General features: G+C 52.7%; 9 protein-coding genes across 9 annotated transcripts; 6 read left to right on the top strand and 3 right to left on the bottom strand.

Annotated features, from left to right (window-relative positions):
• Positions 1-724: 724 nt before the first annotated feature.
• ATEG_07864 (pleiotropic drug resistance family ABC transporter) lies at positions 725-5,435 on the top strand (the record flags this gene model as incomplete). Its single annotated transcript, XM_001216485.1, has 5 exons — positions 725-1,305; positions 1,376-2,888; positions 2,951-4,444; positions 4,502-4,962; positions 5,012-5,435. The coding sequence occupies 5 exons, from the start codon at positions 725-727 to the stop codon at positions 5,433-5,435; spliced, it is 4,473 nt and encodes a 1,490-aa protein (XP_001216485.1).
• A 2,003-nt stretch (positions 5,436-7,438) lies between these two features.
• On the top strand, positions 7,439-8,674 carry ATEG_07863 (putative C2H2 finger domain protein; the record flags this gene model as incomplete). Its single annotated transcript, XM_001216484.1, has 1 exon — positions 7,439-8,674. The coding sequence occupies one exon, from the start codon at positions 7,439-7,441 to the stop codon at positions 8,672-8,674; it is 1,236 nt and encodes a 411-aa protein (XP_001216484.1).
• Positions 8,675-9,246: 572 nt separating this feature from the next.
• On the top strand, positions 9,247-10,080 carry ATEG_07862 (putative O-methyltransferase; the record flags this gene model as incomplete). The annotated part of the gene is made up of 3 exons (XM_001216483.1): positions 9,247-9,261; positions 9,317-9,982; positions 10,039-10,080. The coding sequence occupies 3 exons, from the start codon at positions 9,247-9,249 to the stop codon at positions 10,078-10,080; spliced, it is 723 nt and encodes a 240-aa protein (XP_001216483.1).
• A 355-nt stretch (positions 10,081-10,435) lies between these two features.
• Positions 10,436-11,361, bottom strand: ATEG_07861 (uncharacterized protein; the record flags this gene model as incomplete). Its single annotated transcript, XM_001216482.1, has 2 exons — positions 10,436-11,120; positions 11,183-11,361. The coding sequence occupies 2 exons, from the start codon at positions 11,359-11,361 to the stop codon at positions 10,436-10,438; spliced, it is 864 nt and encodes a 287-aa protein (XP_001216482.1).
• An 814-nt stretch (positions 11,362-12,175) lies between these two features.
• On the top strand, positions 12,176-13,102 carry ATEG_07860 (proteasome regulatory particle base subunit RPN10; the record flags this gene model as incomplete). The annotated part of the gene is made up of 2 exons (XM_001216481.1): positions 12,176-12,454; positions 12,542-13,102. The coding sequence occupies 2 exons, from the start codon at positions 12,176-12,178 to the stop codon at positions 13,100-13,102; spliced, it is 840 nt and encodes a 279-aa protein (XP_001216481.1).
• A 122-nt stretch (positions 13,103-13,224) lies between these two features.
• Positions 13,225-13,812, bottom strand: ATEG_07859 (uncharacterized protein; the record flags this gene model as incomplete). The annotated part of the gene is made up of 2 exons (XM_001216480.1): positions 13,225-13,277; positions 13,482-13,812. The coding sequence occupies 2 exons, from the start codon at positions 13,810-13,812 to the stop codon at positions 13,225-13,227; spliced, it is 384 nt and encodes a 127-aa protein (XP_001216480.1).
• Positions 13,813-15,433: 1,621 nt separating this feature from the next.
• Positions 15,434-19,293, bottom strand: ATEG_07858 (GTPase-activating protein LRG1; the record flags this gene model as incomplete). Its single annotated transcript, XM_001216479.1, has 5 exons — positions 15,434-15,874; positions 15,947-16,233; positions 16,293-17,381; positions 17,443-18,799; positions 18,862-19,293. The coding sequence occupies 5 exons, from the start codon at positions 19,291-19,293 to the stop codon at positions 15,434-15,436; spliced, it is 3,606 nt and encodes a 1,201-aa protein (XP_001216479.1).
• A 2,731-nt stretch (positions 19,294-22,024) lies between these two features.
• Positions 22,025-23,522, top strand: ATEG_07857 (ubiquitin-conjugating enzyme E2; the record flags this gene model as incomplete). Its single annotated transcript, XM_001216478.1, has 4 exons — positions 22,025-22,082; positions 22,142-22,322; positions 22,437-22,605; positions 22,662-23,522. 4 exons carry the CDS (start codon positions 22,025-22,027, stop codon positions 23,520-23,522), a joined length of 1,269 nt encoding a protein of 422 aa, XP_001216478.1.
• Positions 23,523-24,059: 537 nt separating this feature from the next.
• ATEG_07856 (C-3 sterol dehydrogenase/C-4 decarboxylase) lies at positions 24,060-25,360 on the top strand (the record flags this gene model as incomplete). The annotated part of the gene is made up of 2 exons (XM_001216477.1): positions 24,060-24,635; positions 24,698-25,360. The coding sequence occupies 2 exons, from the start codon at positions 24,060-24,062 to the stop codon at positions 25,358-25,360; spliced, it is 1,239 nt and encodes a 412-aa protein (XP_001216477.1).
• Positions 25,361-26,545: the final 1,185 nt, after the last annotated feature.

The following is a 26,545-nucleotide window of genomic DNA, read 5'->3' as shown; positions in this document are numbered from 1 at the left end:
TGTCGGAGGTTCCTGTAGGTAGTTCTATGTGTATGTACACACCCATAGACAATGCTTTCTGTCCATCATGGTGTGCATCTTAACCACGGATCAGGGACATCCGATCCCTTAGACACCGTTCTCCATAATGAAATCACTGAGCTTGCTGATCGCATCGCGACCCAGTGAAACAATCAGGAGAACCTCCATGTCCCTGAGTGGAGACACCCCCCGCGCTAGCGCAGATGATACAACCTGTCGCTTCTACTTCTCCAAAGATCGAATTCTGGCCTTCATCTACTTCGCTTAAGCGTCGCTTCTGCGCCAAGCACAAACCATTCCCTGGATACAAAGCGATTTGATAGGCAGGACCAGCCCATGCCACGTTCGATGGTCAGCCTAACCATGACGACCACCTTTCCCTGTGACAGCTTCGGCTCGGCTCTTCTGGCTTCCTGTTCGTTCATGGAGGATTCCTGACTGACAGCCATCGCGACGACGCTCGGATGTCCAAATTCCCGGCTTCCGTTTCTCATACTGATCCTGCTGCTCACCACATGAACGTCGTCTCTCGTCATTTGGAGTCATTCATTATCTATTCCTGGCCATCCCCGACCAGTCTCATCCACTGAAATATCTTTTTCTTTGCGCGCTGTCCCTTTACATCAGTCGTCCCCCTCCATCGTCGACGGTGATGCCAACCATCTTGCCTTCACCTTCTCATCTGTAACCATCGTGTGCTGCGATGGGCCTTCAACCAGCTCCGCCAGTCCCCTTTGGCGCCTCTGCGGTTGCTGCCTCCGCGGGGCTCGAATTCGAAAATGCGATCCAGCAGCATATTCATCGCAATGGAGAGGGAGCGGGAAGCACAGATACAACCGGTCGAGATTCCGAGGATGGCATTGGGCCAGAGGGGCAGGGCAAGATCGCCGCATTGGCTCGAACCTTCTCTCAGATGTCGCAGAAGAGTGCGCTGGGAGAGGGTACGAATACCTTTCTCAATCCGAACCACGATCCTGAACTAGATCCGCAATCCGACAAGTTCAGCTCGCGCAAATGGACAAAGAACCTCCTTCATATCACCTCGCGTGACCCAGATCGCTATCCACGTCGCACAACCGGTGTTTCGTTTCGCAATCTCAACGCCTTTGGCTACGGGACGGCCGCCGACTACCAGGCGGATGTCGCCAACATGTGGTTGAAAGGGTTTGGATGGCTTCGCGGTGCGCTGGGCTTTGGGAACAAGGTGCGCATTGATATATTGCGCAACTTTGAAGGATTCGTCAAGAGTGGTGAAATGCTGGTGGTGCTCGGTCGACCTGGAAGGTGAGTCTTTCATGTCTTGTCTTCCACTTGCGCCGTTGCCATCAATGACGCTAACATAGAAGTTTCGCAGTGGTTGTTCAACCTTCTTGAAGACAATCGCCGGTGAGACCCACGGCCTGTGGCTCGATCAGGGAACGGATATCGAGTACCAGGGGATATCCTGGGACGAGATGCATAGTCGGTATCGCGGTGAAGTCATTTACCAGGCAGAGACTGAAATTCATTTCCCTCAACTGACCGCTGGTGACACCCTACTCTTTGCCGCTCATGCCCGCGCGCCGGCCAACCGGTTCCCTGGCGTGACGCGAGAGCAGTATGCCACCCACATGCGGGACGTCGTCATGGCTATGCTCGGACTCTCCCACACCATGAATACCAAAGTGGGCAATGAGTTCATCCGCGGCGTGTCTGGTGGTGAGCGCAAACGAGTTAGTATCGCAGAGACTATGCTCTGTGGTAGCCCGCTCCAATGCTGGGATAATAGCACCAGAGGCTTGGACAGCTCAACGGCCCTGGAGTTTGTCAAGTGTCTTCGTCTGTCCACCGAGTACACTGGATCCACCGCAATTGTCGCCATCTACCAAGCCAGTCAAGCGATCTACGATTGCTTTGATAAAGCAATTGTGCTTTATGAAGGTCGTCAAATCTACTTTGGCAGTGCATCTGACGCCAGACGCTTTTTCATCGAAATGGGCTTTGATTGTCCGGACCGACAGACCACCGCCGACTTCCTGACCTCTTTGACCAGCCCAACGGAACGGAGGGCACGAAAAGGCTTCGAACATTTAGTGCCCCGCACCCCCGATGAGTTCGCAGAACGATGGCAACAGAGCGCCGAGCGGAAACAACTTCTTGCTGATATCAAGGCATTCCGTAACGAGTTCCCGATTGGTGGCAACAAACAAGAGGAGTTCTCCCGCTCTCGTGCCGCTGAGAAGGCCAAAGCAACCCGCGCAGCGTCCCCTTATACCCTGTCATATCCTATGCAGGTCCGCCTCTGTCTTCACCGGGGTTTCCTGCGGCTCAAGGGTGATATGAGCATGACGCTAGCCTCAGTGATCGGTAATAGCATCATGTCGCTCGTTATTGCCAGTGTGTTCTACAATTTGGATGGCACAACGAATAGTTACTTCTCACGAGGTGCCCTCCTGTTTTTCTCGATCTTGCTGAACGCCTTCGCAAGTGCACTGGAAATCCTGACCCTCTGGCAACAACGTCCGATTGTGGAAAAGCATGACAAATACGCACTGTACCATCCGTCTGCAGAAGCCATCAGTGCTCTGATTGTCGACCTTCCCTCAAAAGCACTCGTCTCGGTGGCCTTCAACTTGATTCTCTACTTCATGACCAATCTTCGCCGGACCCCTGGGCATTTCTTCGTATTCTACCTCTTCTCAGTAACGACAACGTTGACCATGTCCAACATCTTCCGGTGGATTGGCGCTATCTCACGGTCATTAGCGCAGGCAATGGTCCCGTCGTCTATATTCATGATGATTCTCGTTATCTACACTGGATTCACCATTCCGGTGAAGAATATGCATCCTTGGTTCCGTTGGCTCAATTACCTGAACCCGATCGCTGTAAGCCCTCCCCTCCCTTTCTTTATGTCATACTGTCGTAAATCGCCTCTAACCAAGTTTAGTATGCTTTTGAATCTTTGATGATCAACGAGTTTAGTGGTCGGGATTTCCCATGTGCACAGTATATGCCTTCTGGCCCTGGTTATGAGAATGTACCCATGAGCTCGAAGGTTTGCGTGGGAAACGGCGCTGTGGCCGGCCAGGACCACATCAACGGCGATGCGTACATTAACACCTCCTACCAGTACTACAAGGAGCATTTGTGGCGCAACTATGGTATCATCGTGGCCTTCTTCTTCTTCTTCCTGTTTGCGTATGTCATATGCAGCGAATTGATCCGGGCCAAACCTTCCAAGGGAGAAATCCTTGTATTTCCTCGGGGGAAGATCCCGACGTTTGCGAAGAAAGCGGCCGCGCCTGGAGACCTGGAGACAGCGCCCACGTCCGAAAAGCAATCATTGGATACTGGAAGTAGTGACCACACCGCGTCTCTTGCCAAACAAACAGCTATCTTCCACTGGCAGGACGTCTGCTATGACATCAAGATCAAAGGAGAGACTCGGCGTATCCTTGACCATGTTGATGGTTGGGTCAAGCCGGGAACCCTGACTGCTTTGATGGGAGTGACCGGAGCCGGCAAGACGTCCCTTCTTGATGTTCTGGCCAATCGCATTACCATGGGGGTGATTACGGGTGATATGCTAGTAGATGGACGTCCGCGAGATGACTCTTTCCAACGCAAGACTGGGTATGTCCAGCAGCAAGACTTGCACCTTGAAACAAGCACTGTTCGTGAGGCTCTGATATTCAGTGCAATCCTCCGTCAACCTTCAAGCGTGCCGCGCAAAGAGAAACTGGCATATGTGGAAGAGGTAATCAAGATGCTGAACATGGAAGAATATGCTGAGGCAGTGGTGGGTGTGTTAGGCGAAGGCCTTAATGTTGAGCAGCGAAAGCGCCTGACCATCGGAGTTGAGATTGCTGCTAAACCCGACCTACTGCTCTTTTTCGACGAACCCACGTCTGGATTGGACAGTCAGACTGCCTGGTCAATCTGTTCTCTTATGCGAAAGCTAGCCGACCATGGGCAGGCGGTTCTTTGCACGATCCATCAGCCGTCTGCCATCCTGATGCAACAGTTTGATCGGCTCCTCTTCCTCGCGAAGGGCGGCAAGACGGTTTACTTTGGAGAGCTTGGCGAGAATATGGAAACCTTGATCAGATACTTCGAGAACAAGGGTTCCTCTAAATGCCCTCCGAATGCTAATCCCGCAGAGTGGATGCTGGAGGTCATCGGCGCTGCTCCAGGGTCACATGCCGATCAAGACTGGCCGGAGGTGTGGAACCTAAGCCCAGAGCGTATGGAAGTGCGCCGGGAACTGGCAACGATGAGAGAAGAGCTATCTAAGAAACCGTTGCCTCCTCGCACGAAGGAGTATGGAGAATTTGCGATGCCTCTGTGGACGCAGTTCCTCATTTGTCTGCAGCGAATGTTCCAGCAGTACTGGCGGACCCCTTCCTATATCTACTCCAAGGCTGCGATGTGTATAATTCCGGTGAGTATCCCGTCCAATTATACGCATTGCTTAGATGGTTGCTAACCAAGCCAATAGCCCCTGTTTATTGGTTTCACGTTCTGGAGAGAGCCCCTCAGTCTACAGGGAATGCAGAACCAGATGTTTTCTATTTTCATGCTGCTTATCATCTTCCCCAACCTTGTTCAGCAAATGATGCCGTACTTTGTGACGCAACGTGCGTTGTATGAAGTGCGGGAGCGCCCCTCCAAGGCGTATTCGTGGAAGGCGTTCATGATGGCTAGTATTCTCGTTGAATTGCCGTGGAACATCCTGATGGCGGTGCCGGCTTACTTTTCGTGGTACTATCCCATTGGGCTGTACCGCAATGCACCCCCTGGCGAAACTGTTGACCGGGGCGGCACAATGTTCCTGCTCATCTTGATCTTCATGATGTTCGCCTCCACATTCAGCTCGATGATCATCGCGGGTATTGAGCATCCAGATACTGGCAGTAATATTGCGCAGATGATGTTTTCCCTCTGCCTTATCTTCAACGGGTATGTGGCCTTGCTTTTAATAATATCCGACTACTAACGCGTCGTGCAGTGTGCTTGCGAGCCCTAAAGCTCTTCCAGGCTTCTGGATCTTCATGTACCGAGTCTCTCCGTTTACGTATCTAGTAAGCGCGGTGTTGAGTGTGGGGTTGGCAGGGAATGAGGTCAAGTGCGCCGACTACGAAATTCTGCATATCCCCCCTCCCGAAGGACAGAACTGTTCTAGCTTTCTCGGGCCGTTTGTGCAGATGGCGCACAGTACGCTGTTGACCCCTGAGAGCACAACGGACTGTCAGATGTGCACCCTGCAGTCGACAGACCAATTCCTCGCCCAGCTCAGCATGAGTTTCGACGACCGGTGGCGCAACGTGGGCTTGTTGTTTATTTATGTGGTCTTCAATGCCGTGGCGGCGGTATTCCTCTACTGGCTGATTCGGGTGCCGAAGAAGTCGTCGGTCAAGGAGAAGAAGGATTAGTTAGGGATGGGTTCTCTTCTTGACATGTCATTTAATCACTAGACTATTCTGGCATCGTTGCCAGGTTGTTGTATTGCTAGATGTCCTAGTTTGTACTTCTGCAGAATTGAACCGGACTTGTCGGGGATAAATTTCTTGCTAAAACAATCGACCATCGTCATAGCACGGCATTCTGTCGACAGGCGACGTATCTACTCAGATCTGCCGAACGACGCCGAAGCGCTGGGCAAAATTAGCCTGGCGGGTTGTTTCAGAGGTTCTCCACTGCGCCCGAAGTCTAAGCAAATGACAATCACAAAAGGGCAAAATGATAAGAAATAAGGTAAGCGTTACCAGACAAGTGGTTAGTTCCTATGCAAGTGACCGTCGGCGACCACGCGACGGAAGTCGCGGATGGAGCCCCGGGGATCAAAGAACAAAGAACAAAGAAAAGCCAGGGGCACAGCCTGACTCACGGTGTTGCACGACAGCATGCAGCCTGCAGAAAAATACGAAAGCCTGCCATACCCGGGTGAAGACAAGCCAAGCCCCCAGGGAGGTGGATGTGAAGTGGCATCGCCCCGTCCTCTCATCACCGTCACCATGCACCCGGGGAAGGGGAATGCGAGGAGGGAGGTGGGGGGTTGCTGTCCGCCCAATGGCTACAGCGCGATCGTCGTCGTCCTTTGTTCTCTATCGCTGTCCGGTGGCCCGGGGAATTCGGCCTGCGCGTGCTGTTCTGCCAACGCACTAGTGCGATGGGCTGCGTGGACGCTAGAAGGCGCGCCTGATAAGGAAAGTGTTCGAGGAAAAGGACTCCGGCCAGTCAAATCGTCGGGGTCATTTCCCAAGGACCACGGTGGGGAGACCGGGAGCGGGAGCAAGTAGGATCGCCCGCTAATCTGTATAGCCTGGGGAGGTGGGTTCCTCGCTTGGAGGGTTGCGGACGATGATAGTACATCACCGCCAGATCTCGAGTCCACTTTTTCTTCGGTGGCTGTTTCGGGTTCTGCATGGCGGAACGACGCGAGCCGGGGAATGGAATGCGATTATGAGGGGGTCGATTGGATGGAGAGGCGTTCAGGAGAGGGGAGACAGGGCAATCTTGGGTGAAAGCCGTCGTTCAAGCCACCACATGGCGTTCACAAGGTTGACTCGAGAGGGTCCAGTCGCAGTACCCTTCCGTTTGGGGCGATGTCCTGGTCATCCTGGGTGAAATGGATTTTGCCCAAGACCCGGGTGTGCTGCAAGGTGACTGCGGCATGCGGCAGTATTTCCCCTCGACGCCCTCTCCTGAATCATGAACTAATCATAATGGACAGGGAAAAACGAATGATGTGTCGTCTTTTCCCATCCGGAGGACTGTCTGCCAATGACGGACGTCTGAACTGTTGGCATCCAACGCTGCATCCCGGACTTCTGGCTTGCGACTAACGCGCCGCCAAAGTTATTTTCTGGGACTTATGCACGTGGAGGCGGAACTGTCGCTGTTCGCACTGCCTGGACTGCGGCTGAAGGCGACGACACACCCCCAGACTCGGTTCGCAGCGAGGCGAAGTGACCAGGAAGAAAAGGGGTTGACTGGGGTGGTGATTGGAGAGCGAGATGGATGATGGAGCACGAGGATCCTCATTCCGTTGTCTGCGGTGGTGCTGGTCGTCTCACCTCCTATCACACACGCCGTGGTGGTGCTGGTTTTGCTTTTGTGGTGTCGCAAAACACTCTGCAGGGGCTGATGCTCCCTTTGCCAGGTAGAGGCCCCAGCCAGCGATCATCGTTCAGACGAATCATGGAGCGATCGATTGTGGTGGACTTGAGGCTCAACAGCGTCCCCTCCCATCTGGTGTGCCCCGTTTGCCGTGTGGCAGCCCATCCTCATGGTCTGCAGATATCATGCTTAATCTCCCGGCCGAACATAAATGTCCTTGGGGGACGCCGAAAATTGCCATTAAGCCCTCGAGCAAATTCCTGTTCTTCTTTCCCCCAGACTCGATGCCTCCATAACTGCAGATATCCACCACATCATGCACGCTCTGCTCCCATATACGCCCCCAATGTCCTATCTTCCCTCGGAGGAACAGATCTCCGTCCAGGACCCCGAACTATACGCCTCCCACCCGGATCCTGTCAGTTCTGCCATCGACCCTCGCATGGCTCAGATCCAACGTCAGCTCGCTGCGGAAGGAGCCGTCTCAGCGTGCGCCTCCTCAGGCTCATGGAGCATGGATATGTCTCCAGAGCCCTTCGCCCACATGCAGCTGGCAGCCCCAACATCAGTGTCGACCTTGTCGCCGTTTGAGAGCGACCTGTCGTCGGCCTCCGGTGCAGACACTCCTCACAGTATCCACGATAGCTGGTCCTATGCTCCGCGATACTTGACGCCTCCATACGAAGAAAACGCCAACATGCTCTCCCATACTAACAGCTGGGGCTGTCCGTCCCCCGGGATCGATCTCGATTCCCACGCTGTTCCGCCCCATGCCGTCCACCAGTATCCGGAGATCAAGCCGATCTTCGAAGCCGGTGCCGCCGCCGACGCGACCACCTCCCTTCCCTCCCCCGTTATATCGCCCCCATCCCCGCCGAGCCTGCGTCAGAAGAAGCCCTCCGCCGGCCGGGTGACCAAACGCTCCACCACGAGCTCCCAGCCCAAACCCAAACCCTCCTCTGCTCGACAGACTTCCAAGACCAGGAGCACCCCGCGCAGGGGACCGACCAGGCTGTTCGTGTGCAGCTTCCGGCGGTACGGGTGCACCAGCACGTTCACATCTAAGAACGAGTGGAAGCGCCACGTCGCCTCCAAGCACATCCAGCTGGGCTTCTACCGCTGCGATGTAGGCGGCTGCGCCGGCGAGCACAACACCACGGGGTCTCGTTCGGAAAAGCTGTTCAACCGCAAGGACCTCTTCACCCAGCACCAGCGGCGCATGCACGCCCCCTGGGCCAACCGGAATCCGAAACAGCCCGCCAGCGAGCAGGAACGCGACGCCTTCGAGCGCACCCTGCAGAGTGTCCGGGAGCGGTGCTGGCACGAGCTGCGCACGCTGCCCGACCGGAGCACCTGCGGCGTCTGTGGGAAGGCCTTCTCGGGCCCCCGGAGCTGGGACCAGCGCATGGAGCATCTGGGCCGTCACTACGAGAAGGAGGATCTGGGGGCTGACGCGGAGAGAGAAGACCCCGACCTGCGCGAGTGGGCGCTGGCCCAGGGCATTCTCCGTCCAGTCAAGGGCACGGCGAGGTTGGAGCTGGCTGAGAAATGAGTACTCTCTATGTCTATGGGCTGATTGTTTCTTTTTTCCTTCTTTTCCTTAATGCTTTTCTATTTGTGTTGTGGGCTCTAAATTAGGCTGTTTAATACCCTGTCGTTATTACTGATGTTCTATTGATGTATGATCGGACGACTGACGACTGTGCCTTTGTTTGGTTTGTTGGCATGGATAACCCTGTGAGCATCAGCGGCATAATGGATTCATCGATTACTTATTACACTGCCACAGTATGAGAATAGAGCGAACCTTATGGATCAAACCTTGTCGGCCGACTTTCGGTGCGAGTACCCCGAACCGGCTAGCTGATGCTGCTATCTCCGAGATATACGTCGTGTCGGACTATAGAGTTGAATGATGACAAGCTTCTCGGTCTTATATGAGATGATCTCGATCTTACCGGACATAATGCGCTTCCTCCGAGAGATGAATCCCCCGATGCGACTCTGCCTAGCTGTCTCACAAGTATAAATACCGCACAATACCCAGGACCATCCTCGCCAACTTTCATCCCAATCTACCTCTCTCTACTATATCCCAACCCAAAGACACTCATCACTACCACCATGTCCATGGAAGCTGTACGTCACCCACCCTCACACACCCACGCACGATATCTAACCCATCCCCCACCAGATAATCGAACAAAAAGCCCTCGCCCTGCGCGACCACATCCTCTCCGACCCAACCCCCTACACCAACGACCCCTGGGCCCTCATCGACGCAATCGATTCCTTCGCCCAATCCAACACAATGATGACCTTCCGCGAGTCCAAGCTCACCCTCTCCCGCCAACAACTAGCGCAGATGACTCCCGCCCCTACCACGCTCCTCGAATTCGGCACCTACGTCGGCGCCTCCGCGATCGCCTGGGGCGCCATGCTCCGCGAGCTGAACCCACCCAGCGCCGCCGCATCCTGCCGCGTGTACACGTTCGAGCTGAGCGCCGTCACAGCGGGCGTCGCGCGGGATCTGATCCGCCTCGCCGGGTTGGAGGGCACGGTCAGCGTGTTGGAGGGGCCGGCGGCGGCGTCGGTGGAGAAGCTCCATGCCGAGGGGGCGCTCGGTAAGGGCGGTGTTGATGTGGTGTTCTTCGATCACTGGGAAAAGTTTTATGTGCCTGATTTGCGGCTTTGTGAGGATCTAGGTCTGTTCCGGGTTGGGGCGTTGGCGATTGCGGATAATACGGATCTGCCGGGGGCGCCGGCGTACTTGGAGTATGTGCGGGCTGGGGGGAGGCCGGGGGGAAAGGTGCGCTGGGAGACGAGGTCGTTGGAGGCGGATGTTGAAGAGGGATGGCCGGTATGATCCCTGAACATGATGTTTTTGCGTTGCAGAGATGTGCTAACATGATGTAGAAAATCGTGGAAGTGAGCACAGTTGTTGAGGTGAAGGCTTAGCTGGAGCTGTGGATTGTGATAGACCATCACTGGATGTCAGGGTCTGCACTGATCAGCACAACATATTCATGTTTGCCATGCTCAAAAGATATATTGAACTCAACGCATGATGTACACAGAACAGCTGTATTCCTTGAACACAAAGGGATGAATAGATGCAGACGCAACAACCACGAAAGCAGTTAAAAGAACCCAACGCCAAGATGAAGAAACCCATGCGCAAAGATCAATGCAAATAGAAGAACACCAAGCCAGTCCATCCCAGACTGGTCGATAAACTCCATCCAGACCACGCCGAGCTAATACAAAACAACCTCCCCAAACCCACCAGACAAGGTACCCAACAGATTAAATTCTAGGCACGCTTGCGCAACACCCGGCGTCCCGTTGGAGCTTCACCTGCCGGCCCTGTTGCCTTCCGGGACACAGAAGCAGCGGTCTGTTTCGCACTTGCAGACGTCAAATTTCGGCTGGCCGTCTTCTTGCTCGTGGAGCTAGCTGTCGACGCTGTTGTCGCTTTCCTGGCCCCGGCTCCGGTTCTGGTAGGCCTTGCGACGGTGGTCCCCGACGACGCAGAAGATGAAACACTACCTCTGCGCTCGAGTTGACGCGTTGCGGGGCGCGGTAAAGGTGATCGTGTGGTTTTCGTGCTCGCTGCGGCCCTACTTAATGGTCTCTTAGCCTGCGATGGTGGCCTGCCGACCATCGAAGTGGAAGCAGCACCCTTCGTAGAACGGGAGACACTAGCAGACGTGGACTTGAGTGGGCTGGATGGTTTCAAGGGTGACATTGGCCGGGCAAGGTATGAAGAATTCTGAGGCTTTTCGGGAGAAGCACGCAACGGCGATTGAGGATAGGTCCGAGAGTTGGACGACTTGGGTGAAAGAATGCGGTAGTCCGCGCCTCGCACCTCCTGAGAGACGACGCGCGATGCACCTGCAGCAGCGCCCGGCTTGCCACGACGCTTGGGGTTTTTCAGCACGTCAAGCGATTCACCCGTGGCTGGAGCGTTCTCCTTGTCGGAGTAGATTCCCTCGTGACTAAACCAACCGTTAGCAAGCGCCTCCAGGGGATCAACAGACTAGGCTTTCTTGTGTCTTACCTCTGCTTTTTGACCCGGCGGGCGTTCGGGCTCGACACAGATGGTTTTATCTTGCCATGGCTACCAGGGATCGCCGCAAAAGTGCGTGCGCCCTTTGCCGGGCTAGCGTGTTTCCTTGGAGACGGGCTCCCATGTGCGGCTCGAAGAGCAGCCTGGTGCTTTTCCAGCAGTTCACCCATATTCGCCTTGCGCAGAGCCACGGGAATACGGTTAACGCGTCTTTCAATCCGCGCTCGAAGATCGTTCGCTTGGAGGGCATATTGCGCGCGGAGTTTACGTGCTCGCTCGGTAACTGGGACAGTCAGCGCCTAATCAGCGGCCTCACTGAAGGACACCATACTCTCAAGTTGTAGATTATCAATCAAAGCTTGTTTCTGGTTTCGCGTAATGCGCATCTTCTTCCTCGGTGGGCTGTTGGTGGGCGTTCTAGCCTCATCGTCGAGGTACGCGTCGTCGTCGCGGGACTTTCGCTTGGCTGCGTGGGAAGCCATTGGATGCAAGCGATGAGGGCTGAAAAGAAAAATACAGAGTGAGAGAGTACAAGCGACGAGAGTAGATGATTGAAAATGGTGGTGGTGCGAGGAGTTGGGAGAAGAAGCAAACGAGGGAGAGGGTGGAATGGGAGAAAGCGGTGGTGGTGTAAACAAGCGCTGACTTAATTCGTCGTTAGCTCCGATCGGGGCGGGTGACATCTTCTCCTCGTCCAGCTCCATCCTCCACCTTCCATCGTCATCTCTTCTCCCCATCTCTTCCTCCCTTCCCACCACTCCTTTCATATCACTACCTCCATCTCATACACATTCCCTTCCGTCATCTTCCGCCGTCCTTCCATTTCGTCAATCCCTCCCAGACACCGCCGCCAAGATGTCGCTCGAAGCAACCATGATCATGTCAGTGCTCCCACCTCTCAACCGAGCTCCATGCACAGCATCTAACCTCTGCAACAGTGTGGACAACAGCGAGAGTAGTCGAAACGGGGACTACACGTAAGTAATGTCTTCGCTTTGCGCCCTATCCGTCAGCCGTTTCCTTCCGATCCTAATAGCTCCCAGCTCGACCCGATGGCAAGCACAGATCGACGCCGTCAGCGTCATCCACACCGCCAAGATGCGCGTACACCCCCAATCGGCCGTCGGACTCATGAGCATGGGCGGAAACGGTCCCGAGGTTCTTTCGACATTTACAACCGACTTTGGAGGTATCCTGTCCGGTCTGCACCGCACCAAGATCCACGGCACCGCCCATCTGAGCTCGAGCATACAAGTCGCCGGCGTACGTTCCTTTGCCTTATCCCTGCTAGTTGCAACTCCATCTGCTTTATCCCTGACTGGTGAATTTGATCTAATGCCATTCCTATAGCTCGCTCTCAAACACCGTTCCGAGAAATCCCAACGCCAACGCATCATCGTGTTCTCGTGCTCTCCGATCGAAGAAGATGAGAAGACGCTCGTCAAGCTCGCAAAGAAGATGAAAAAGAACAACGTTTCCATCGACGTGGTGGCCTTCGGTGATCTCGAGTCCGATCAGACGAAGAAGCTGGAAGCCTTTGTGGAGAACGTCAAGGGTGGCGACGGCTCGCATCTGGCCATCATCCCCCCTGGTCCCAACCTTTTAAGCGAGGAGCTCCAGGTCACCCCCATTCTTGGCGGTGACACCGGCGCCGGTGGTGCCGGTGCTGATGCCGGGGATGCGAGTGGCTTTGGATTCGAAGATGCGGCCGAGAACGACCCCGAACTGGCGTTCGCCCTGCGCCTGTCACTCGAGGAAGAGAAGAACCGACAGGAGAAGGAGAAGCGAGAGCGCGAGGAGCAGGAACGCAAGGCCAACCTCGACAATATCCCCGAGGAAGGACAACCGGGTGTAGAGTCCAGCGGGAACAAAGACAAGAAAGACGATGGGGACAAGATGGACACGGCGTAAAGCGCATCCCCACCTAAGAGGGGTCTCAGAAATAATAATTCCCGTGAACGAGTCGATGCATACCCGGCGTTTTTCACTGCTTTGTGCTTTGTTTCCTATCTCTCGCCTTGGATCTTGTAACTCTAGAAGGTGTATTCGGAGCGATACGCTTCTGAAGGATGTTGATTTTGGGAGTCTATCGCCATCATAATGGTATATTCGTCACAACTTAAAAAGCAATATAAAGGCACAGAGTCAAAAGGTGTAATTACAATATAGAACCAGGGTCATCAAATGGCATCATTAATGCGGCCGCTAGGCAAATCCACTTCCCATCTCACTCCATCCCGTTATGTCCTCCCCCTCAGCCAGCCCGTCAACTGGCGATCAAACGCCTCACAGCGCACCGGCATCTCCAACTGATAGAACGGGTTCTTCATGACGAAGTCGGCGTAAAGCTCGTAGACCTTCTTCATGACCACGTCGATATTCGTCATGAGCGGGTCCGTGAACAATAGGAACTTCGTCCCCGTCAACGTCTGGAAGCAGGTGAGGCGGAATTTATCAGATTCGAGAGTTTCCAGCCCTGTCGCAGGGATGCCGGGGTTGGGATAGGAGGATGTCGTGGGGGTGGGAGTCGTCGGGTTGGAGGAGGATGCTGTCGCGGGGGCGGCGGAGGGGATCTTGGGGGTGATGGAGCGCGTGATAGCATGGACACTGCAGCAGAGCATGGCGGTTAGCAAAGCAGTCTTGCGATCGTGGTAGAGTTCGCGTTCGCGATCCTCCGTCTGTCCAGAGCCCAGCACAGCACATACCCGTGAAACGTGCCTGCCAGGACGAGGTAGTCGTTTGTGGAGAGTTTGCGGAGCCCCGGCTGGAATTCTCGCTGGTAGATTAAGCCGCCGGCTTTGTTGATGATGATGAGGGAGAATACGGGCCTGTTGATCGCGTCAATCGTCAGTCACGGTGGTTCCTCTTGTCATGAGAGATCGAGCTGCTCGGGGGGTTAACGCACATGATGAAGGGACAATTGCGTGGTACTTAGGGGGGATGCTCAGTGATATAGACAATTGATCATCGCTGGAAAATGGCGTATTTGCTGAAAGAGTGGGGAGGGATTTGCCTTGGGCCTGCCAGCTTCATGTCATTACTGTTCTTATCCAGAACGTAGATTAAGGAAGGTCGGCGGAGGAAATGCGGAGGGGGGCGTTTATTCTGCACCCAACCTAAGCCACCAATTAATCACCGCCTCCCACATATACAACAACAATGTCATTTCTAAGCATGGTTGTCTGGCTGTTCTCGTTCACTATACACATAGCTGATCCACGAATCCATCCCGTTAGCATTCTGGGTCCGGTGACAGATACTTTACATTGCGCAGTCACGGCCCTGTATGCGCGTCAAGGTCTATTCTACATAGTGTTCCCAACAGAGCAGATGATTTCCGCGCCAAAGACCTGTACACAAATACGAATGGACACATCCAACTTATCGTTGTCTCCACTGAAGAAGACAAGGCTGTTGCCCTCGCTCATGGTTGTCTACATTAGGAGACACGGGGACCAAGCAGAGGTACTGCTGGAGTAAGGAGATACAAAAGGAAACTGAATGGGAATATCAGCTCGTGCTGTATAGTGGAAGCCAAGAAAACAAAGCATATCGACGAAATGAGGTAGTAAAGGAGATAAGTGATAGAGGAATTTAAGGTTAAAAAACAAGAGCCAGAAGAAAACTCGGCACAGGTATCTTTGCAGTCATGCTGACCGGCTAACAAATCAAGATAAAAAAGAGAAAAATCGAACAGGACTTGTTTGTTCCATATCGCAATCAATGGGGGTTTCACGAGGGCTCTGGGCCTGAAATGAAGAGGAGAGAAAACAAGAGAAGAGACGCTAGTAGATGAAAGAAGGGTAGGGGGAGCCAATAACTGTCGCCGTGGCTGGAGATAGACACGGCAGTCCACTGAAGAATGGAATAGAAAATACCACAAAATTGAACTAGGAACCAGAACCGATGGATTGATTGGAATAGGAACGGGTCCAGCCGAATGGCGCGGGTGATTCTACCGCACCGTCAAACGATTAAGCAAACCAAGATGCATGGTCCTCTTGTAGATGTAACCATCGTGAAAGGTAATTTTCGAGAATCGTTGCAATGCGGAGAGTCAAAGAAAACTCCATCCAATCCCGGTAAAATAAAGACGCTGAACGGCCCAATGATACGCCAATAGGATTCAGAAAGAGTCGAAACAGGGGAAAGATCTGGGTTAAGGCTGGTGAAATGGTCGAAACAGACTGAAAAGCAGGGTATTCAACATCGCTGCATATACAACTGAAAGCCTAGGACATCTCATGAAGCAACGCCCATTGGCCCTGCGTTAGGACGTGCCCTATAAGGGAGTTGTTGCGATTGTCCCTCCGGTTGCATGGGATTGTGTTGGCTACCGCTGCTTGTGCTACGCTCACGGTAGTCATTCGTTGGTGCTGGCCCAAGTTCCATTCCACCCGGCGGAGGTCCGTGGCTGCCGGACGCTTGCACTTGGCGTACTGAGCTTTGGGATTGCCAGGCCCCATCCTGTGAAGGGTCTGTCTCGATGCGTGCAGAGGTAGGAGCATTGGCTCCCCTGGTAGCATTGGTGATCGTAACAGTTTCGCCGCCATTACTGGGTTTTTGAGAAAAGCTTCCGCGAGCAATGTCCCCATACCGTTTGAGGATCTCCTTGGTGGTAACTTCGGAGTTCTCTTTCAACAGGCTCGTGTCGCTGAGAACCATTTGGAGATCATCTGGAATCTATTGAAGAAGTTAGGCTGGGAATCTGATGGACAGAGGACGCGAGCCCGATGGTCTTAGACAAGAACATACCTCGCACATGGTGTCATTGTATGTGATAAGAGCATTGACAGCTTCAATTGCCAGGAAACTCTCGTCAACCGTACCATTCTTGGCATTAGGATAGAGAATGTTCGGTGTCATGACAGTTGCAAGATTATGAATGTCCATCTTACTTCCCGACTCTTCATCCACATGAGAGAAAGAAGAGGTCCAGTTCAGGAACGCAAAAAGAACCTCCATTGTATCTCTGTGTGCCTTCGGGAGCAAACAACATGTCAGGTGAAGCAGTCGCTTTTGCTTTTCTGGGTCGGGAATTTCTGGAGAAGTATGTGTAAGCGACCACTCTTTTGTTTTCGTGTCAATTGAGATGACTTACTTTGAGAAACCACGAACAGGCGATGGAGCTTAAAGGTCAGCAGCGGGTCGGGCATTTCACGGAGGAACTTCTTCAGGAGAGCTGCAATCTGAACAGGGTTCTCCTTGGTCAAGTCCACCTGTTCGTACTTGTTGTCGATCAGCTCCGAGAGATCCTTCAGTCTCCTGATGTTTCCATTTTTGCGGAACACTCCTTCCACCGACATGTCCATTTGGCGCATAGCGGAGACAGCATCGTCAATCAGTGCAGGAATGCGTAATGCACCGGGCCCAACGCCGTGACTAGACTCGGTGCCCTCTCTTTCGACAAGAACGTCGAGATTGACGCCGAACACACCCTTCTTCTTTCCAACCTTCTTGCCCTCTTTGTTGAAGGCACGACCAAAGATATTCCAAATCGTAGGCTTCCGCGATTCGATCAGGGATAAGAGTTCCTCCAAGGTGAAATGGCCTTCCAGCAGGGGCTCCATTGACAAGACCGCGACATGTCGAACGATGAAGTACTCCAACGCGGAAAGTTCCGAAAAGTACTTCTTTGTTCTTCCGGGTTGTTCGAGAGGCCCTTCTATGCCAGCGCCTGACACGTCGCGTTGATGACCACGGTTATATCTTGGGAGAGGCTCAGTAGTCCCCACGAGCTTGGTGCCAGCATGTCTATACGCGTTGGGGCGCTGTTCCTTCGCTTGCTCGGCCGCGACAATCCTCGGAATATCGTCCAGAGTCAGGGCATCTTGGTTTCCGAAAGTGAGATCGGTAACTGTCTCCCCATTCGCATCTCTCTCTTCTACAATCTGGAAGCCGGGGCCACGAGGATCGGAACCTTCACCACCAGGTGAGCCTGGCCTGACGCTACGCCCCTCGGGTCCATCAATAATTCGCGAGGCTCGAGCCTTCTTGTAGGTGGTGGACAAGGTTCGCTCATTTCGAATAGATCGTAGGCGGCGCATCTCACCCATAGTCTGCTCGAGGGACGATTCCTCAGAACCTTGCCTGGGATATCCCTTCCCTCTGGTTGCGGACCGGCGGATGGGGCCTCCTGGAGATGTCTTTTGGTCATCATTGCCATCCTGTGGTCTGGCATTCATATCACCTGGGGAAATCAGTTAAGGCTCCAAGAAAAGCAAGACGTAGATGGATCGTTTCCAACATACCAGAAGCAGATGTAAGTGATCCCCCAGCTCGCAAGACCGTAAGCAGTCGCGCCAGGGCAACCCGTAGTAAGAAGACAAATTGCTGGAGTTTGGTCACACGGATGAAGCCAGCTTGTGTTTCTGGGGTGAGCCCTTTGCTGGAGGCGCAGTCGGTACAGAAAGACCTTTGGTCCTTGGGACTCCACAAGGCATCCTGCAGAGTAGCAGTGAGATCCTTCTGACATGCCACACAGGTCAAGTGAGGCGGCTTAACATGCCATCTGTTGTCACCTAGCATCACACACTCATCGTCAATTGGTTCCTTGCATGCAATGCAGCAGTCTGATAGTTGGTCTGCGAGAACTTCCACACCGGCCATCAAGTCGGATGTAGCTTCTTCCTCCTCCGGTGGCCTGAGGGCCTCAAGATCGCCGAGATGATCCAAGAAATTGTGGAGACCATCAGCGGTACCTTTCTCTCTCTCCAACTTCAGAGCTCCCTGTAAGCCAATGCGGATAAGAAGCTTGAGGTAGTGAGCGAGCCCAGTGACCAACGATAAAAGCTCCTGGGTCACACCGAGCTTGCGAACACCGGCCTCTTGGGTTTTTGACAGAAGTGCAAAGAACGCGACAATCTTCTTGCACAAGAGTTTCGCTTCTCTCCCAAAGGAGAGATCCTTCATGCCCTGGGTTCTGATGGCACCTGCGAGCTCATCAATTGCGGAGAAAAGAACATCGACGTGTCCGATGAACCTTTTGGCGACGATAACCCCATCAATATATGTACCATTGCTCACATGCAGAAGCATGTCCGAGATGCAGGCGGCGGAAGATTCCTCGAAACTGGACAAGATGCTCCAAATCCTATAGACCTTTTCTTCCATCACCTCTTCTTCCTCCCGCACTCGGTTGCGTTCTTCATCGGTAGCGTCCAGATCCAACTGGGGTGGCTCTAGAGGCTGCCCGGTCGGAGCTAGACGGACATTCCAGAACTTATGGATCATATAACACTCGGGATGCCAATGTTGGTTTTGACCGTTGCGGAAGATTTCCACAAATTGTTTTAAGATGGCAGTATGACACCCATGGCACCTTTGGGCGAATTGTGTCGAATAATGGAAATGACAGTAAACCCTACCCTCATGTTCGTAATAGGAGTCCTGTGCACCAAAGACCGTCGGACAAACCGAACAGGTGAAGTGTTCAATATGATACTTGCGCTCTAATGCGGTGATGTACGATCCGCGCAAAGCGCCACCACACTCATGACAGAGAAGGTCCAGTCGGCGAAAGTAATCTGTTTCACAGAGGGGATATTGTCCACTTCCGTCTTCCGCGTCGACGGGGAAGAACTTCGATGCCACGATTTGGCCACAGTCCTACGCGTCGGGGTGAGTTGTTTGAGTCCGAGGTGGGCGTGGAAAGGGCTCTGAAGACTTACCTCACACTTGAAGCATTCGAGGTGGTATGTAGCCGAGAGCGCCCGTACAAACTGACCGGTCAGCGGATCTCCGCATTTTTTACAGATTCTAGTCGTGCTGCCGGGAGATTTCGTATGCGATCGGCCATTCGAACGTGAATTTTCACGGGGCGCCGGTCGATCCCAGTATCCAAGCTGGTCATGAGGAGTTGTGGGATCCCTCGTCACAGGGGTGACCGGGCTATAGCCACCATCGATAGGACTGTTCGCCGAGCCATTTCTTCCTCCTGCTGAAAGGGCGCGGGGCGAATCGAATGGGACATTGCTATCTGCGGGAGATGTAGGCGTCTGCTTTTGATAACTTCCTCCGTAACCACTCGTGTTCAAAGTCGGGCGGACAGCCCCGTTGCCCGGCACGAGGCTGTCCGGCAAAGGAACGTCGCCGGGAGGCATGTTCGAATTGAACTATGCCGGGGTTGATCGAGTCAACGTGCGCCTAATGCTAGGGGGGAAAACGAAGATGCCGTTCTGATCAAGGATATGGCTGGTGCTTGATCGCCAAGGAATGTGTTGGGTCGAATGTAGGCTCGATGTAGCGACGGGGGTGTGTATGGTAAACAAACGGGTATTAGAGAAATCGAAACCGGGCGGGCGCAGTTGACGTAGGGAACAAATCGAGTCTTCTAGAGAAAATGCGCCAGGTTAGGCCAAGATCATCTTGTTTGGGTGCTCTTCCTGCGCGGGGCTGTTTAGGAGAGACTAGGGTCCTTCCCGTAGTAACAACTCACCTCATGCCATGTAGATGAAACTTGCGGGGAAATCCAAGGAACTCGAGGAAGAGGAATTAGAGAGCGCGATGTTTTCCGATGCCTAAATCACCACCAAGTGAGAGACAGGGTTCAAGGAAAGAGCCCCTCAAGGTGAACAGCCTGTGTCGAGGGAAGCGGAATGGGGGAAAACGGGTTGGCGCTCAAAGTGAGACCAACGAGCGGCGGAGGAGGCTGTCCGAGATCACCACCATTCCTGGTCCCTCCTAGATTATAGTTGATGCGGTGTCTTGGTCGCAGATCTCGATCGTGGATGGCAGATGGCGGGGATGGCGACAGAAAGAGGCGGGAAAGAAGGACTCGTCAAAGGGAGGTCGAGGGGAGGTGAGGAGACGGTGTATTTTGGGGGAGAAGTGGGAGATTGACTGGCAGTTGTCGCTCTGCCCCCCTATGCTGCTTCATGTTGCTGGTTTAACCGCTAGGGTCTGTCACGTGAATAACCTCACCGCTGGGCTCACCGCCTCCCACTGCAGGCCATCATTGTGTACGCATTACTGTACTGGGAATCCGTGACAGCGGGAATGTCTAGGGTGCCATTATGTTAAAGTATGCCAGAATCACACCCTATTTAGTGAAAGGGGCAGTTATGTAGAGAATCCTTCTTGCCAACCATCCTAGGTAGTTCGTTCGACAGATAAATACTATGCCAGGAGGTTGGTAAAATGGTTTTCTCCAGGATCTCTCGCCCTACAAATAGAACCGACAGAGTGATTTAAGTCTGGCAGAAACCCTCGCTCCCTTTCTCGAGGATGGATGGACCGCCTACTGCCTACCTGGGTTAGAACCCAGTGAATTTTTAGATAGACAAGGACGATCCCGCTTCTCAAGAGGATTTATTCACCGCCCCCACCCCCAATTCCCGACCACATTGTTGTAGGAGGGACCATCACAGACTGTAACCACCGACTCAGAAAGAAGAAACTAGTGATTGCGGTATTTGTCTATAAAAACTATCGGAAGACTCATAGTGGTGTTTGAGGACAATCGAAAGGGGGCTTTCCACTGTGGAGAAATTGATATCTAGGTAGACTAAGTAGGATGACTTCGCCGAGGGCCGCCCTTCGTCCTCCATCGTGGATCCTTCACTCATCATACCACAAAGATAGTGATTTCGCGGCCCTTCTTCTTCAACAGGCGAATTCGTAAGCTAATTGTCTTCCGCAGCCTTCTCCATGGACGTCGAGTGGGCCATTTTCCTCTATCCATCTGAAAACCATGGTAGTCATCCCGTCGAAAGATAATAATAACAATGGAACCCTTCACCATCCCCAAAACGTAGTGAAACGGGATCCACCACGGCGCCATGCCGAATCGGGCTCCTCTCACTCCCCACATCAAGCAGGCGGTGAAACAGGGGCCTTCACCTCGATCCTTTAGCTCGCCTCAGGCATCGATTCCACTCAGTTTCTCTCTACATTGCACACATTGGAGTGGAAGTTGATGAGGTTAGGTCTTGTCGAGTACAGATGCGAAGAATTGACTTTTAGGTGCTCACATATAACTACTCAGTTAAGTTTTCGTTCGGCTTTCTAGGTTAGGTTGGGTGTGTCGATCGGTCGATATATATTGTGGAAGTGAATACCGAGTGAGGGACATGTATAACGACAGAAGTTACGTGGCTGAGAACAGATAGTTCACGTATGAAGACAATAGCTTATCAAAAGAAGTACATTATGTATCCGGCGAACCCTCGTAGTCTTTTTTCGCGGTGGTCGCTGTTAGATACAACATCCTGACCAAGAGATTTCCCTCCCCTCGATTTACCCGACCTGACTTCATCATTCGACTATTCTGGTGCTTTGGCATGTTTTTTTCTGGGACAGCTTCTACCTTATTTCATCCAGAGATCAGCGCGGAGCCACAAAATTTTATCCTGGGATCTCACTGTGGTTGAGGTCTTTCAGCCCACTGATAGCCAGCCTGCAGCTTTCCGAGAGTTGTTCCCCGCGGCCAGATGAACTATCAATGACCACATAAACAAAACCTCCGCTGTATCACCTCACCACCTGCCCTCAACACACCTACCTCTGCGCAATCGTTCGATACGGCGCAGTGCCCACACTTGCCTCGGTTTAGAATGTCTGACCAAGGTATCCTTCGTATTACAAGGGTAACCATCCTCACCAGTTCTGTCCTGCCTTCAGTCCAACCGGTTCTGTTCTGATGACAACGTGGTGTACCAGGAAGTCAAACAGCTTCAAGAGGGCTCAGACCTCTGTAAGTAATGCTCTCCGATAATACCGTCATGTCTTCTACAACGTTCGCGCAATTGGACTGACACAACTGCGACCTGCCGATCTGCAACTTCAGCTCTTGCGATAGACTTCAAAGATGACGACCTGAGGAGCATTCGTGCAATGATCGTCGGCCCTCCAGAGACACCCTATCAGTTCGCTTTCTTCGAGGTTGGCTCTTGTCTGTGTTTGAACCAGAAGATTAGATCCAATTGTTGATTGCTTGTTCACAGTTCTCAGTCAAGTTTGGGATAGGTAAGCCCGACGTCCTATACGGATCTTCGTCGAATTTTGTCGCAGTGAACCTAATTCGGGGCTTTCAAGACTATCCTGCAAAGCCTCCAACTGTCCAGGCATTGACTACCAATAGGGGACGATGTCGCTTCAACCCCAATATCTATGCGTCGGGACGGGTTTGCTTGTGAGTTCCGTGGTCAGCGTTAACTAGACGTGTGTTAACGAATTGCAGGTCTATCCTTGGGTACTAACCTCGCCTCCATGCCATCCGCTATGCGAACTAACTCCATTAACCTAGTACCTGGCAATCGCACCCCGGAGAACAATGGTCCTCTGCACAGGGACTAGAATCTACACTGCTATCTATACAGAGTCTGATGTCGAACAACCCGTATAAGAACGAGCCCGGCTATGAGTCTACAAGGTCGGAAACAGATAACCAAAATATGAAGGATTACGTTGAAAAGGTGGGTGTCCCTATATACAAAGCGTGCAGAAACTGACCCTTTGATTGCATACGAAGATACAACACGAGTCTCTTAGAATAGCAGTGATTCAGCCTATGGAAACCTCTCTAGGCATCTCGAGCGCGTCGGGTTGGGCATTATATCCAAATGATGATGAGAATGAAGTACCTCCACGTGGCAATACTGAATCAACCTGCGAATCATTCATCGATCTTCGCAAACGACGGTTTCTCTGGTACTACGAGTCGTACATGCAGACCATCGACGCCGAAGAGCCCAAGAACCCTCCTAAACGCAGATTCAAGAAGATGCCCTTCGAACATTCCGCAAACTCCATGGATGGCCACTTTGACTACCCTGAATTGCGAAGACGCTTGATTGCTATCAAAGAGAAGATCATCAGTGAAACGGAAGAGTGGCCAGCCGAGGGGTTGGCAGCACGGGACCAGGAGTTAGGGATTGCTGTGAATCTGCGACATCAGTACGAGCAGATCAGTCAAGATCTGAAGGACCAGAAGAACTTTGGCATTTCTTTGGAGCTTGCTAATGACAACGCGTTCCTCTGGGAGCTCACCTACTTCGGGCGGCCCATGTCCCACCTCGACGGGGGCGTCTTCAAGTTCAAAATCTACCTGAGTCCCCGTTTTCCAGACGAGCAACCACGCGTCTTCATGGATCAACCAATCTTTCACGTCCGGGTGTCCAAAGCAGGCGTCCTGTGCTACATGCCGCAACGTGTCGATGCTATGCGGAATCATGTTGACGCTATTGTGGCGGCAATTGATGAGGAATCGCCGCCTTATGACCCGCGAACCAACGTAAACCCTGAAGCATCCAAATTGTTCTGGGGCACACCAGAGGATCGGAAGAAATATTACCGGAGCTTGAGACGGTCGATTGAGAAGACCTGGGAGTGAGCCTATGATCTCCAAACACAAGATATTCGCGGATGGGAGGGGAAAGGTTGTATCTTGATCTACTTTCACACAGACCATGCATGACATGTGCTCGGAGTTAAGCTTGAATTTCCGTTGATCTATGTACGTTGAATTCTTTTCTTTGTCTTCGGATTCTCCTCGCACTTAATTTCTATTGTTATGTTTTTTGATACCGACTTCTCCTGGTGCATCGGAGCAGTGGCGTTAGTTTGCAGAGTTTGGGATGAACATCAATTTGTTGATAAAAGAATGGCTTGAGAAAGAATGCCACTATTTTTTTTTTCTCTTAGAGATGGTACCTAGTTATTATTTCGTACTCTGACACTATGGTGGAGACCCCGGACTGTCCAAATTAGTTTAGTCAGTTTTGCCGTCCCCGGCTTGCTCTCTCTGTCCTCAAGATAATTTGTTCCACCCACTACGACGCCGGCTCTCGTCTCCACCACCCACCGACCTCCGATCCCCTTTAGCTCCTTCTTTCTCCTCACCGTCAATTCGCATTTCTTGTACACCGTGATGTCTACCAAGCGCCCTACTGTCGAACTGGGCAATGTCCTTGTGGTCGGGGGCTGTGGATTCCTGGGCTGGCATATTGTCGATCAATTGCTCAACTTCCCCTCAGAGTCCGACCCCAGTGTCGCCCTCCCGAAACCGCAAGGAGACCCCCGATTCGATTACCCCAAACTATCCGGTCGGTTTCCTCGGTGTGTCGCGAAAGTGTCAGTGGTGGACCTGCGGACCTCCAACAATCGGTTGCCTGGAGCGGAGTACTACGATGGCGACATCACCTCGGTGGAGGACATGCTCTCCGTCTTCCGCAAAGCCCGGCCCGATGTGGTGATCCATACCGCGACCCCCAACGTCCTGGAAGGAAACAAGGAACTCTTGCGCAAGGTGAACGTGGACGGAACCAAGACCCTCTTGGAGGTCGCTGGTGGTGCTCGGGGAGACTGGGGCGGAAAGTGCAAGGCTTTCGTGTATACAAGCTCCAGCTCGGTCGTGCACGACACGCAGAGCGATCTGATTAATGTCAACGAGGAATGGCCTTACATCAGGGGCAGACAACAGCTGGAATATTATTCGGAGACCAAGGTACGTCGTCTGAGCCCCTATTGCAACGCTCAGCCGATTCTGATAGACGGTCACTGGTATAGGCGGACGCCGAAGAGCAGGTCTTGAAGTACAACCGCGCCTCTCCCACCTCCATGGTCACCTGCGCCCTCCGACCGGCCGGTATCTACGGTGAAAAGGATACGACTTTCACTTTCAAAATCCTCGAACACTCCTCGAAGGCCTCCCCAACCGTCCTCCGCATGCAGCTCGGCGATAACAACAACCTGTTTGACTTCACGTACGTGGGTAACATTGCGTACGCCCATGTCTTGGCTGCCTTCCGCTTGCTTGCTACAAAGGCCCGTTATGATGCCGGACAGAGCGGCCCCCTGGACCACGAGCGTGTGGACGGAGAAGCCTTTAACATCACCAACGATTCCCCCGTGTATTTCTGGGATATGACTCGCGCCGCCTGGGCGCTGACTGGCAAGGTTGTTGAGCCTCACCAGGTGTGGCAGCTTCCTGAGGGTCTCCTGGGAACCATTGGTGGAGTCCTGGAGACAGTAATGGGGATCTTTGGCAAGACACCCCGATTGACACAGCGGATGGTTCGGTACTCGTGCATGACTCGTTATTATTCGTCAGAGAAGGCGAAGTACCGGCTCGGATACGATCCCATTGTTCCAGTGGACGAAGGCCTGGCTCGTGCAGTGGGATACGTCGTGGAACGCGAACGTCTAGCATCTGAGAAGAAGGGCCTGTGAAGGAGGAACAGGTGGGTGTGTCGATGTACTATACGTAATCACTTGTTGGATCTCTATGCCGTTTTGCTCCTGACTCTATTGTCAATACTTATTGCACGAATTTTAGATGAACTATGTGAAGTTTGTCTTAATACTATTATACCGCTGAAATTTGAAGGATTATCAGAAAACAGAACGTGCAAAAATCTCCAATCTGGCATAGATCGATCAGAAATGATTATGTACAGACCCTTCAAACCAACCTCCTCAGCAAAACCCTGAGTAACTTGTCTTCCTTTACCTTCTCCCTCGAAAAAAACATGTGTGTCTCCCGGGTATACCCGGACAGAGCTGCAACGCTGGGAAATTTCTTCGGCTTGCGTTCCAGTTGTCGGCTTTCAAGCAGATCCACAGTATTGACGTGCACTCGCGATAGGGCCTAAACAGCATGATCCCTTAGATCAAGACGTCATTTGGGGAATGGGGGGTACAGCGACATACTGTCTTGCACCGTCTGATGGAAGGGAAGGGCCCTTCCAACTCAAGCTCCTCGCATAACCTTTGCCAATCGCTCAGACCAGCGAACTTGTTGCCTCCGAAATGCTGGTCGTATTCCATATTGACGAATCGATTCCACATCTTGTTCCAGGTTTTAGAACCTCGTTTCCATTGCCTTTTGCGGGCTAGCCTCTTGAACTCCTCGCTGACTGGCACATTGGGATCGAGCTCAAAGTCCGGGAAGGCATCGAAGAAATCCTCTGTGGACATTGTGGTTGACAATGTGTCTCTAATGGGTCAAGGAAACTGTCTGAGAAGATGCTGTAACCAGGAGAACAATACCAGCAACATGCGACCTGCAATGGCTTGAAGCATCTACAGACAGATCTCCCTTCTATATAGGTAAGCTGGTGTCCATCGTTTGACCTTTACTGTTTGTTGGCAGAAACCTTGCCAAGCAAACAGCAAGATGGCTGTCTCTTCATTCAGCTCATACTTTCGTGCATGTTGTTTCTTCTGGTCTCCATATCCAAAACAGAAGACGGAAAGAGCTCATGCTAATAGACTGTATCGGGCTTCTTCTGGCACTCCAGACAGTTTCCCAATGAGGAAGGAGACAACGCTATATGTCTGGATTGTCTCCCCTTCTACTTCTTCTTCATGGAGGCTTTTGCGTGTCTCCAGTTTGTTCCCTGGTCTGTACAAGGT

Source organism: Aspergillus terreus, genomic scaffold (assembly GCF_000149615.1).
Source record: "Aspergillus terreus NIH2624 scaffold_11 genomic scaffold, whole genome shotgun sequence".
In the NCBI taxonomy this organism is placed as follows: domain Eukaryota; kingdom Fungi; phylum Ascomycota; class Eurotiomycetes; order Eurotiales; family Aspergillaceae; genus Aspergillus; species Aspergillus terreus.
This window is presented reverse-complemented; position numbering and strand designations above follow the sequence as displayed.